This window comes from Danio rerio, chromosome 19 (genome assembly GCF_049306965.1).
Source record: "Danio rerio strain Tuebingen ecotype United States chromosome 19, GRCz12tu, whole genome shotgun sequence".
Lineage (NCBI taxonomy): Eukaryota > Metazoa > Chordata > Actinopteri > Cypriniformes > Danionidae > Danio > Danio rerio.
Genome location: NC_133194.1, coordinates 8,537,506 through 8,551,642, shown reverse-complemented (window position 1 = coordinate 8,551,642; position 14,137 = coordinate 8,537,506). Strand labels below are relative to the sequence as shown.

Here is a 14,137-nt window from a genome sequence, read left to right as displayed (position 1 = left end):
TCTATTACAAAAGGGATTAAAAAGTAAATAACTTACTAAAAATGTGTTTGTGTATCATAGTAGGTTTCTTACTTGATGGGAACTATTTAAACATATATGGATTTTGACCAGGATTTATAGTAAGTCATACTTAAACAGATTTTGTTAGCTTCCACCTGCCTCCACCCATGTTTATACATTACATTACAAGGATGTAAATAAATCATTGCGAATGTTATTGTCTTTTGGATTAGCAAGATTATTTTAATTATTAAAATAGCACATACCTCACGCCCAGTCCATCCTGGATTTGAAAATGCATAATTTAATAATATCTAGACACAATAATAATGCACCAGGTTCCAGGTGACGTGATTAATTAGCCTAGAATTTAGCTAAGAGCTCTTGGTATATGAAAGTGAATGTCAGGACGTTGTAATGTTAATAAAACATTAATTATTATTATTACTACTATAGCGCATTTATCAAACAAACACAAAATACACATTTTCTACATTTAAAATAATGTTTATTATAGTTAATTAGACGAAAGTTGTTTATATTTCATAGTAATAATCACAAAAATGATAGTTCCTTAACAGAATATTAAAAAGATGCTCTTTTTGGGCGCATAAAACCCTCCACCAATCAAATCGCTCTTTCATTCGGTATCCAAGTAGGATGACTCATTTCAGCCAACCAGCGTCGCGCTTTGCTTTGTAGTCAGGCAGACATAACACAGTCGTCCAATCACAAAATAAGCCGAGAGGGGATTTTTGCTCTATATTTGTCTCAGGTAGTTTCTTTTAAGATTATAAAATAGACGGTGCATTTATTTTGTATTTGAATGATATGTTAAACTAGCTAAAGTTGTTACAATTAAAATACGTGAAGAATATAAGAAAAAACGTGTATTTTAAACGTAATAATCGAACGTTTTCGAGGCGTACAGTTGTGGCTAGCTAGTTCTAGCTACAGACATTGGTATTGATATAAACGATAGCTAGCTTATTATGCATACATATACCAAAAACAATCTTGTTTTTATAAATAATGTAATTACATTTTGAAATGTAGTGAAATAGCTGTTAATGTATTGTCGCTTTCGTTCAGTCGACGTCTCTTTGGCCTGTTCAAACTCAGGTTAGCCTGTTAGCTGCTATGTCATGCTTTCTAAAACTAGGCTTCGGTGAGGATAGTTTCTAAGGATTACCGAGCATTTGCGTTTGAGGATTTAGTTAACTTGCGCTAAAACAAGCTTTTAGTCATAAATAACCAATGGCTTCGTCTAGTTTCTGGTTGGTTGGCCTTTCAATACGCCCACAAAGAGATACACATGGGTGTAATCAACCTGTGCATGTCTCTTATACGCTAAGAGTACAGTAGATTAAATCATGCATTAAAGTGATCGGATTTGATCCTGATATCATGCGTACACCGGCTGAACGCATCGCTTGCGATCTCCGATGGGCGCGTGTGTGCTGAATGTGAGGAAATGTCTGGACTGGGGCAGGAAAAACAGCCCTGCAGTATTTGGGCATGGTCGCTATCCGATTGACCTGACAACAGTTTCATGAGTGGCTGTATTTTCGAAATGGGGAAAAATATCTTGGGCGTTTAGACGTGGGAGAATTAGGCGCTTGCGTGGTTTTACTTCGCGTTTACAGTCTTGTCGCTGGTTTTGTAAACCTGGCCTAAATATACCAGTTTGTGATGATACTGGTGGTCATTTTACAGACATGTTACGAACTGAATGTTTACCAGTAAGCAGTTAGTTGTAAGACTTATTTTGAACATATTAAAGACATACTATAAAATAACTGTGCTCTTTTAAACCTTAAGACTGCCATCACCCTACAACTTTTATTGTTGTCATTTATCTAAATTGTGTAAGACTATCCCTGTTTGCATGCAGAATAATGTCTTGATAAACCCTAATACTTTATTATAACTTTCTGCTTATCAGATTTTAATAAAAGGAAAAGAAAGTCAGCCTAAATTTAATGCGGAGGCCTACTAATATCTTCCTCATGTTCTAGAGCTTCAGGTCCTGGAGGCTTCTGAATGCAGTTTGACAGTTCAGTGTGTTTGAGACATGGCAGAAGATCAGTTAAAGGCAGATTCCTCGGCTGGGGAGGGAGAGACGGAGCCCAATACACTGCTGCAGAAGCTCAAGAGCAACATTTCGTAAGAACCATTCATTTTAACTCTGCTTTTAAGGTGAAACATATGGAATGAGCTCCTATTAAATCAATAATTCTTATTAAATCATATATAAATTCTGATATTTATTTACCCCCATGCTGTTCCTTAAAGCATACACATATTAATTTTAAGAAAACAAAGAAAAAGTTAAGATATTTTTATCAAATCTCAAAGATTTCGGACCCTCTCTTGAAAGCCTATTCACTTAAGGCTGCATTTACATTTAATTCATCTTTACTTATATAGCACTTTTACAATGTAGATTGTGTCAAAGCAGCTTAACCTAGAAGTTCTAGTAGATTAAAACTGTCAGTCCAGCTTTCAGAGATAAAGTTCAGTTTAGTGTGGTTTAATTTACATGACAATGATCTTATCCAAAACTGAAAAGTTTTGCTTGCACTTTAAAAACGTTCACGTTTACAACACCACATTTTCAAAAGGAGCCATGTTTACACCCCCACAAAACACAAAGTTCCTGTATTCCGTATGCCATGCTAGTATTTGGTGCTGTGACCTGGTGTGTATGTAGAATTTGGCATGTGTGTAAGACACATTTGACACTGCTGGATGTCATGTGAAGTAAATCCCCACTTTAGCAAACACTTCAGCTACAAAAACACTACCACATACTCTGCTATTGTTGTGTGTTTGTTCGCACTTAGTTTTAATCTTAAAATCTTCCTAAAAACATAGTGTGCATGCACATGATGTCATATTATTCAAAGACTCAAATTTTTGGGTGTTTCCATGGGCATGACAATGGGGCGTTATTATAAACTTATTTTGTAGCCTGTTTTCAGCAATATGAATTTTCAGTCCTGAAACCACAATCATTGTGTAAACAAACAGCCAAAACACATACAATTTCCCCCCTTTTTAACTGAAAATGTTGTGTAAATGTTGAGTGTCTGCGAAGTCTTAACTTTCAAAAGCAAAATTTTAGGCCTCAAAAAGCCTTAAATTTACAGAAATATTATGTTGTAGGTCTTAAATCATTTTAAACAGGTCTTCATTTTCCTTCGCAATTCAAAACAGCTGTTAGACATGTTTACACGAAATTCTCCAAAAAAAAAAACCTAATCAGGGAAAGAAACCTAAAGCAACACATCCCTTTACATTATCTTCAACTGATACAGAAAACTATTTACAGAAGTAACTGAGGCATCAGAAAAAAATACTTAGCATTTAGTAAAATTTCATTCATGATGGTCTTAAAAGGCTGTTAAAAGGTCTTAAATTAGACTTGGAAGAAATCTTCAGGAACCCTGAAGTGGCTCTATACCTCTAAATGCTTCTAAATATTTATAAAGACTTGACAATCCATATAAATTGAGTATGTCTGCTGAACTGAACTTGTTATAATGGTCATAAATAGTCTAATAGGTTTGGAATGACATGAGGGTGAGTAATTAATGACAAAATTTTGCCCAAAAACAGTTTGCAATTAAGTTTGATGTTGCTTGTGGCACAGAAAGTATACTCAGAAAAGCAAAGAGGCAGTGTTTTACATTTGAGTATCCCATCTTTTTATCTTTTCACAGTAAAAATGTGCAGGGGAAAGTGGACAAAATTTTGGTAAGTTTTTTTTTTTTTTTTTTTTTTTTTTTTAATTTACAATTACTTAACAATTTACACTTTAACTTGTTGTAACTTTACAATTCACTCAACTTAATTTATTTGAAGGGATTTTTATATAACTGTTTTATTACCATGTATAATCCGACTATTACAAGATGACAATTTTTGGTTTGCTATAATATGAACGCTGAAGATTCCTACATAAAAATTGACCCACGGCTATTGTATTAGTAGGCCAGATTCATTACAACTAGACTAACATTACCCATACTTGTATTGTGTTAACACCACCCTTTTTCATAATGTAATATTTCACACAAGTTCTAAATCTTGCAGCTCATTTGAACGTGTATTTACAGTGCTTCTAAGCGCATTTACATTTTAATAATCTGTCTTTCTCTATGTGAAATGTCTCCCCACTTAGGAAGATGTACAGCGTTTTTCTGACAACGATAAGCTCTACCTTTATCTACAGCTACCCTCAGGTCCAAGTGCAGGAGAAAAGAGGTACACTTCATAAAATCACTCCACTATTCTGTCTTCAGTTCAATTCATGTTTATTTTTACTTTTACAATGTAGATTGTGTCAAAGCAGCTTAACATAAAAGTTGTGGCAAATTGAAACTCAGTCCTCTTCACTCTAATCCATTTTAGTCATCTGAAAAGTAAAATAAATCATTTGACTTTAGATTTTATTCCAATATTTAAATTACATCTAGTCAAGCTAGCTAGAAGTAAAACAGCCGTGACAGGAAATGCTATATGTGGCTCTCTGTGTTTACTAGTGGTGATTCAAACTCGGTCAACACAGCAGACCAACTTCACACCTGCAACTGGATCCGTAGCCATTTGGAAGAACATCCTGACACCTGCCTGCCTAAACAAGATGTTTACGAGACATACCGGTGAGGAATGGCATGCAGAGAGGTCATTTTAGGGCTTTTATTTTAAAGAAACACATTATTTTTTTCCCAATCAGACATTTAAGACTCATGTTTGAAGCTTTTCAGCTATAATACACTAATGACTTACTACTGTTACAGGAAGCACTGTGACAACCTACAGCATCGGCCTCTGAGTGCAGCGAATTTTGGCAAAATCATACGAGACATCTTCCCTAACATAAAAGCACGAAGACTGGGTGGTAGAGGACAGTCCAAATATCCTTTTTTTGTCTTTTTAGATATTGTTTAATTAAATTTGTATAAAACAGACAAACCTTAATAAATGTGTCTGGAACAGTCATATTCAGATCTGTGCCATGAAAGCCGACAACTTATCAAGAGTTTTCTATACATTTGAGCTTTTCAGATGGCGTTCTGCACTCTATCAGTACACTTTATTATGTTATTTTTTTTTCTGATTTGGTTTAGAGGTGTTTAGAAGTCTTAATACTTTTGTCATTCCACGCTTTAAATTACACCAAGTTCAAACTAAGTGTGTTTTATTGTGTTCATTTGATGAAAGCTACTGCCCTGCGTATTATCCCTTGACATATTGCCTGCACATACTGCTATAGCGGGATACGTCGAAAAACTGTGCTCAACATGCCATTACTACCCAACCTGGACCTCAAAAATGACCCGGTATGATTGTCTTCCTAGTACTGACTGTTGCAGTCGCATTCGTTCACCACATAATAATCAGTATTGTATTATAAAACCTATGTTTGTGTCACCTCCAGTCTGAACTGACAGAACTGGTGCAAACCTACAAGCAAGAGGTGACCGAAGCAGCCTGCGAGCTCATTTGTGATTGGGCGCAGAAGATCCTGAAGCGCTCTTTCGACACGGTGGTAGAAATCGCACGATTCCTCGTGCAAGAGCACATCGTCAACCCCCGCTGCAGCCAAGCTGAGCTCGTCACCTCAGCTGCACTGGCGGGTAAGATGTGGTAAATTGTCAGATCCCGGGAATCTGCAGATCTTTAAAAAAGTCAAAATTTTATAGTATAAATCTTAATAATGTCTTAAATTTGCATTTTAAAGGCCTTAAATTGCAGTCAAGCCGACCCTATAAAGATTTAGTTTCCATTTTGAAATCTATGTCTATCTGTCTCCCACTACGCAATAGGCTGAACCCAATAAAATGAACTCTCGGAAGGTAATTAATTAGTTGTATAATGTATATATATATTTGTTTTTTGCAAATTTGTTACTATAAAATGATCCTATACATTTAGTTTAAAAATGTCATTCTGTGCGGTATTAAAAAGGTCTTAAAATATAACTCTCAGAGATCTGCAGACACCCTGAGATCATATCATGTTTGGCTGTAGTCATGTTGGTGTGAAGCTGATAATATATATATATATATATATATATATATATATATATATATATATATATATATATATATATATATATATATATATATATATATATATATATATATATTATTTTTATTTTATTTTTTTCTTAAATAGGTGGACCCTCGAAACCTCATAAGGTCATCAAAAAGATTCCTGCAGCTTCCCGAGCAGGTGGAGCAGAGGAAGATGGCGGCAGTGTGGAAAATAAGGTATTACTGGTCATAAATTATGAAAACATTAGTTTTAATTGAAATGTTCCTCCTTCACAACTAAACAAAACAAAGAAACTGATAAATTAATAAAATAACCACAATAAATTCACCCATTTATACACTTCTGCAAAAATATCATTAAAATCATTCAAACTGGAATTCAGATATATTTGTATAATAGTTAAAAATCACTCTGTAGTCTCTCTATAATCACCTTTTCTTAACATAGTGAAAAAACTAATCGAACATATAAAAGAAGCACCAATATGTTGACTCTCTGGGATATTTATCATTTATATTATTATATTTATGTTTACAGTAATTTTCATAACTTATAACTGTCCCAAAGAAGGTCGCTGGTTCGAACCTCGGCTCAGTTGGCGTTTCTGTGTAGAGTTTGCATGTTCTCCCTGCGTTCGCGTGGGTTTCATCCGGGTGCTCCGGTTTCCCCCACAGTCCAAAGACATGCGGCACAGGTGAATTGGGTTGGCTAAATTGTCCGTAGTGTATGAGTGTGTGTGTGAATGTGTGTGTGGATGTTTCTCAGAGATGGGTTGCGGCTGGAAGGGCATCCGCTGCGTAAAAAAACTTGCTGGATAAGTTGGCGGTTCATTCCGCTGTGGCGACCCCGAATTAATAAAGGGACTAAGCCAACAAGAAAATTAATGAATGAATGAATAATTGTCCCAGACAGTTGATTTCTAAAATATTTGTGCTTTTTTCCTGCTTTCATTCAAGACTTCAGTGTCGTAATTCACACAAAATACAGCAAATAATCAAAAATCATAATTTAATCATTATTCATTATTTTATTTGTAAGTAGCATGTTATTGATGAAATATTTTCCAGTCAGCTGACAGTTACTGCAAAATAAATCCCTTGAAGGCATCCTGATCATTATATTAGCAGAGGTGCATACAGAAAATCATAGCTTAAATACATTATGATGTTTTCTTTGACTTTCTTTTTGGAAATTTAGTGAAATGGTGGAAGTTTATCAGCTAACTACAGTAGAAGTCAGAATTATTAGCCCCCATTTAATTTTTTTTAAATATTTCCCAAATGATGTTCAACAGAGCAAGGAAATTTTCACAGTATGTCTGATAATATTTTTTCTTCTCGAGAAAGTCTTTGATTTATTTAGGCTAGAAAAAAAGCAGTTTTTAATTTTTTTGAAATCATTTTAAGGACAAATTTATTAGCCCCTTTAAGCTATATATATTTTTTCGATAGTCTACTCCTAATTAACCTAGTTAAGCCTTTAAATGTCACTTTAAGCTGGATAAAAGTGTCTTGAAAAATATCTAGTAAAATATTATGTACTGTCATTATGGCAAAGATAAAACAAATGAGTTATTAGAAATGAGTTATTAAAACTATTATGTTTAGAAATTTGTGGAAAAAAAACTCTCCATTAAACAGAAATTGTTAAAAAAAATATACAGGGGATGCCAATAATTCAGACTTCAACTGTATTTCCGCAATCACATCACAAAAAACAAGCAACACAAATACATTCAACATCATCGCATAAATCACATTAAAAACTCAATTAACGCAATTCATACTTAAAACCCAAATGACATTTGACACGTTTTTCTTTACTTGAGGTTGCTTAAACGTGTCTTTGATGGCAAAAGCTGACATGTTATATTTAAGGGGTAGGAACTATCTTTAATGACACGTGCTGTCTGCTTAATTCTCATTAAATAAATTTCATTTAGTTGTCTTTGTGGTTTACCTACAATTGCTCTTGCACAACTTTTACTATTTGACACAGCTTTTGCTTTCTCTTTAACTGGCAACAAACTAAATCGTGCAATCATGTTAAAACTCATAACGCTTTCGCCCAAATTCCTTTATACTGTCTCCCTTTCGGCAGCAAAAAGAGAAAGACGGTGTGGAGCAGCCGCCATCCAATAAGCAGCAAGTCAGTGAAAAACCACCCAACAAGGTGGAGTCGGCTCGAGTGGAGGCCTACATGAAGAAACTGCCCCAGCTTCTTCCCAGAGGCACCGTCCCAGAGAAAACCTCCCCACCGTGTCTCGCGCCAGCCGATTCGGGCAGCGTTCAAGTCACTTTGCCCATAACCGTAACTACAATACCCTCACAGCCAGGCGGAACCGTCCCAGTTATGATTCTCCCCTCGGGCGTAAGTCTGTCCTACCCCGAACGTGAGAAAACATCAGTCACGGTCGCCACTTCTGCAGCCCCGACTCCGGTGGTTCAAAGAGCGCGACCGGCGGCTCCTAAAAGGGCACCTGACCCCTCCACCTCAGTGTCAGCCTCTGGTGTTGTTCTGAAACGCAAAAGAGGACGACCCAGAAAACAAAGACCGGAAGATCTATTATCACATCTACAGTCGCCTTCAATCCCAACCCCCAATCCAGCTTTGCTCACAAGAGGCGTGATTCAAAAGGCCATGCCCTCCTGCCCTCCTGCCGCTCCTTCACAGCTCGTCGAAATAGTCATCCAGGACCAGCAGAGTCTGATGCTCAGCCAACTTCCAACCATCCAGGAGGTGTCAGACGTGGAGCATCGAAGCGTAGTGGTGCAGTGTCACCCTGCCCCAGAAGCGGAGAAGCAGCAGTCCGTCCTGCTAATGCAAGGGCCAAACCAACTCAATTACGAGCAGGGCCGGAGGATGGTCATCCAGCGCGCGCCACTCTCCAGTGAAGGAAGGCCTGCTCCTATTGAAGTGCCGCAGTCTGCAATCACGTACCTCCCGCCGGCAACATTACTAGAAGACCGAGGAGAAGTCGAAATCACTCTGACTCCTGTGGAGCCACACGACGATTCCATGCTCCTAAAAAACTCTAAACCAGAGGACCCCTAACCGCAGTACACGAGCCGAGCATCTCCGAGATCTCAGCGGGAATGCCTTTTCAGTGCTTCTGTGAATGGCACACTAGCTTGTCGTCAAACTGAGGCATGTACCATCTTGGCTGAGCTTGGGTATGTATGCTTTCAGTGTAAAAATGATGTATAGAAGTACAACCTTTCATCGTTGCCTTCAAACAGCAACTACACTCATATTTTCATGAACATACAGCGTACGTGAATTCCTGAAGATTTCAAGAGTGCTTTTAAAGAGATTATCCAGTTTAAGTGACCTAAGCCTAATGTTTTGACTGTTTTGATGAGAATTTCAGTACAACGAACAGATATACTCGTAAACAACAGTCCAATCTGGTCTAGCTCAGTTATAAACATCTTTAAAAAAAAGATTATTGGTCATTAGAGTTAGAAGAACTGCGTTTGTCACCATGTTTAGTGCCATAAAAGGGCAGTCGATCTTTTATTGCGCTGACCGTCTTTGCATGATTGTGTTTGTAAACACGAATCGAGACTTTTGAGTGTGTTTTCTAGCTGTTCAGATGACAAAGAGTGGTATTACGGGTTTGCAACTTCGGGGTTCTGAAGTCCCTTTTTCACCCAATGGTCGGGTTAATAGTCGTGCGGTCAGTTTTTTTTTTACGTTGCAAATGGATACAGATAAACAAAGCGTAGAAATTATTACATCCGGTTGCTGTTGCAAAGGTTGAGAAGACACTACTGGCTCGGATTGTGCACAATGTAGGTGGATGGAAAAACAAAGACCTCTTAAGTCCCTTTAAATATGCAAATGAGGCTATGATTTCGGGATTTCTCTCTAAGAGCCCCTCCCTGCATTCAGGTCTGTCCAGTCATTCTCTTACAACAAGTTTAGCACTTAAGAGATGTATATAATTTATCTGTGAGCCCAGAGGAATATCTTCGAACATACCAGAACTAATTTTATTTTGCAAGTGTATAGCCGTCGTCACTATATTGCAACTATGAAAATATAATACTTATTATTAGTTACTAGTAAAGTGTGCGCTGTCACCCTAAAAGCATGTACAAAAACTAAATTAGAGGTTGAGATGTTAAATTGCTGAAATCTGATTATATTATTTAAATTCAAACGAAATATTTACTAATTATTTATTTATGCAAATTTTACAAAGCTTGAGCCACAACAGCCTGTTGTTGTGTTGTTATCTTGCCTTTATGGACAGCTTTTCCGTTTTATAGCCTTGAAATGCTACACTGAAATACTAGAATTGTTCTAGTAGTTTGAGTTTCTGATATTACACTTGATCTTAGCCCCAAATATTGTAGCTTTACAATTTGTATAATTATGATTTTTATTTAAAATCAATTAAAGAGTGAATAAAGACTTGTAGCAGCTTTATTGAATATTATTTGATTGGCTTTTGAAAGGCTAATAAAACAAACTTCAAGATTTCAGCTCAACAAAAAGGCCGTTGATGGTTTAACGAGGTTTATTAGGCTCTTAATTAGCCACTCCAATGATTATGTATGAAGAGATTTGGAGTCAGATGCTGTTATTTATTCAGATGTTGTAGTAATATATGTGAGATGGGAAAGGAGTAGACTAGTGATAGTTTTACTATGGAGTTATGGTGCTTTAAAAAAGCGAAACGGGTTTAACTAACAACACAAATGATTGTGAATTCACATCGCAGCGATTTCACCAATCAGCAGTTTGACTGCACCCAATGTCCGCTGCTAACTGGTGCTGATTCTGGGTAGATTTACTACGGTACAATGGTTGTGAAATGGCAACTGGCTGTCAGACAGCCTGCTAGCTTTGGTTAGCATAAAATATATTTAGGCTTGTGAAATAACGTGTTATATATGTCATGTTTAATTTTGAATAAACACGGCTGCTCGATTTACTCAATGTAAGACAAGTTACCAAATTTGATGAAATAATTTCATATAACAACAGGAGCTTTCATTTTGTATATTGTCAAATTGGTAGGGCCTGTTATGGAAGCTTGTTTTTGACCACAGAACACACTTTTTTATTATTATTAATAATAATTCCTTACATTTATATAGCGCTTTGAGACACTGAAAGCGCTTCACACATTGGGGGGAATCTCCTCATCCACCACCAGTGTGCAGCATCCACCTGGATGAGATGACGGCAGCCATATTGCGCCCGACCGCACACCAGCTGATTGGTGGAGAGGAGCCAATTATGATATGGGGATTGTTAGGAGGCCATGATGGACAGAGGCCAGTAGATACATTTGGACAGGATGGTGGGGTTAAACCCCTAGTCTTTTGCGAAGAACATCCTGGCATTTTTAAAAACCACAGAGAGTCAGAACGTTGAGCGCCCTCTGCTGGTCTTAGTAACACCACTTCCGGATGCAACCTAGCATTCCCATGTGGTTTCCTATCCAGGTACTCAGCGGGCACAGCCCTGCATAGCTTCAGTGGGCGACCATGTGAGAGTTGCAGAGAGCTAGCTGCCGGTCGATTTTTAAATGGTAATCGTGGCTTTTTATCACACAATTTAGACTTTTCTAAATGTAATGTGTATACATTACATTTAGAATTGGATAAAAGCACCATATACATTTGCTATTAATAAAATCACAGTTCTAAAACTCAAAGTTCTGAGAGGAACAAATAAGTGATAATTATGTTTTCATAATTGTGTGATAATTTTTTTTTTTTTTGAAAAAGCCAAAAATACAGCCAAAAATGTATATTGTCAGAATTACAAGATGATAACTTGTGTTTTTGTGAAAAAAGCTTGAATTGTCATATATAAACTTAAATTTGTAAAAGGCAAACTTTAAAAACGTATTTAAAAATCGCAATTGCAATAAGGTCACAATTTTGACAGTAATTATAAGATAAAAATCGGAATTTATAGGTAAAAAATGAGGTACGATTTCATATAAACCGAGTTTATATTTCCAATTCTGTTTTTTTTTTCAGACTTGTGAGTTTATCTTGCAATTCAGATTTGTTTTTGCTGTTGTCCAAATTGTCAAAGAAAAAAATACAATGTTTAATTCCATATTTGTTTTCCTGTGTGGAAATGGGCTTCCATACCCAGTACCTTTTTTTTTAACATTTGTGCTTTATTATTTTTATCATAAGTAATCATTGTTAAAGATATAGTTCACCCAAAAAAGGTAAAATATGTGCTGAAAATTTGCATTCCAAGATGTATATCAGATAGCCAGATACTCTGCAGTCAGAATAAAAAAAAACAACACAATAATCCAAAAGCAACTCAGAGAAACAAAGCCATCGTAATTCATTTTAACCTAAAACCTTTGCTTCTGGCCATCCATAACAGTCCATAATCCATAACTCCTCATTCAATCTCCTGTTGTCCTCTTCACGTCACAATCCACAGATAAATTCAGAGCAGTTTTGGTGCTTTATCTGTTAATATTTCTCTTCTGATTTAGACTAAATAAAGCAGTGTTTGGGATATTTTAGCCTGAAGTTTAAAGCCGTCAAAAACGCAGCATTTCAATGCGGAAAACATCAATTTAATAGTCTAGAGTCTTGTGGATTTTTGCAAAAATTAATTCCGTTATGATGCTAATGCCAAATTTGCTTAGGTCTGTTCCATTAGAGAAACAAACGCACATCTTGAGTGGACAAATATAATTTTTTTTGGTGAACTACATCTTTAAAGTCAGTGTACAGTTCTAATACTCTGCCTCATTTGCTCTTCGGAGATTTGAATACTAAAATATGAATATCCTGACAACAGCAGTTCTAAATCCTGCATAATAGCAAAACACTGACAAAAAGCAGAAATAAAAGTCATTCACTTCATTAAACAATGAAAAAAGACTAAACAATGGGACTTTAGAGTAATATATTTCTGAAAGATCGCATAATAATCGAGGAATGAGTGCAAGTAATCACATTTGAAGTAGCGAAGAGCTTTTTATACCAGAGAGGTGATCGAATACATGCGAAAACTTTTGGGAATACTCGTATCCGTTGACAGATGATCTTGTTTCCTGATACCGTGTCACACGCCACAGAAATGTAACATGTTCAGTACAACATAGTGCCTCATACAAACCACTGTGCTCTGTAAATATCCATTTTCTTTCATTATTTATGAGGTTGTGATTTCGCTCTGAAGCACCGAGTGGATTGTTTGCTTTCAAGGCTCTTAAAACTGTTGCCCTCAAAACACAAACTAAAAAAAAAGAGAAAAGGAAAACCAAAATGACAAGGTGTGGCGATTGTGTGTTGTAATTACCCATCAGTGTTGGTAATTCTTACGTTTCATTGTGACGAACTCAAAGGAAACGTGTTTAGCACATTAACTTTTCACCGAGTCATGTAGAGTTGTTCAGTAGTCGCGTTTTTTTTCTCGGTTGTGCGTGTCGGTAGTATGCCATTTTTTCCGATCCCAATTGACATCTAACATGTCTGACGTTTCGATCTTTTTTTTTGTTAGTCGGTCCATGCATGGTTTGTGTATTGAATTTTAGGTTTGTTTCCAAAGGATCCGATATATTCGTTTGGAGTTGCGCAGTTTCTTTTGACAGCATTTGAACCCTGGTGTTTGTCTTGCACTTTATTTTCTCAACGGAAAGCACACAGGGGGAGAACAAGACGAAATGCAGCACCTTGTATGTTATTCGTTTTTTTGTACTTATAAAGTCCGCTCTTTGAAAACGTTTCCTTTTTTTGTATTTCATGTGTGTTTTTTCCATGTTTAAACTGTACAATTAGACATCTTCCATATATATAAATATATTAAAAAAATTAAATTATCTCTGACTGTGAGCACATTTTCATAAATCAGCACTAATAAACAATACATATGATGTGTTTCTTTATATCGTGTGTTTGTGAACTACTCTTTTCATTTACAATTATGTTTAAAAGACACTTAAATCTGCCACACTAATATGGTAACATTTAAGCATAAGGCTTCATTATTTAATGTTGGTTCATTTGTTTACTAACGTGAATAATGAATGTACCATACATTTATTACAGTATTTATTCATTTTTGTTAACAT

At 36.2% G+C, this 14,137-nt stretch overlaps 2 protein-coding genes across 6 annotated transcripts in view; both read left to right on the top strand.

Annotated features, from left to right (window-relative positions):
* Window positions 1-14,137, top strand: part of mllt11 (MLLT11 transcription factor 7 cofactor) — a 369,559-nt gene that overhangs the window by 319,382 nt on the left and 36,040 nt on the right. The gene's annotated exons all lie outside the window — the stretch shown is intronic.
* Window positions 728-13,951, top strand: rfx5 (regulatory factor X, 5). 5 transcript variants are annotated; one of them, XM_073931465.1, is made up of 10 exons: window positions 728-775; window positions 2,019-2,166; window positions 3,726-3,759; window positions 4,187-4,269; window positions 4,548-4,667; window positions 4,806-4,922; window positions 5,270-5,348; window positions 5,447-5,645; window positions 6,187-6,281; window positions 8,167-13,951. In XM_073931465.1, exons 2-10 carry the CDS (start codon window positions 2,075-2,077, stop codon window positions 9,118-9,120), a joined length of 1,773 nt encoding a protein of 590 aa, XP_073787566.1. In that variant the 5' UTR covers window positions 728-775; window positions 2,019-2,074; the 3' UTR covers window positions 9,121-13,951. The 5 variants fall into 5 exon arrangements, with proteins under 5 accessions (XP_073787566.1, XP_068071336.1, XP_073787568.1 ...); XM_068215235.1 differs by having other exon boundaries at window positions 4,806-4,925; window positions 5,273-5,348; XM_073931467.1 differs by having other exon boundaries at window positions 728-1,122.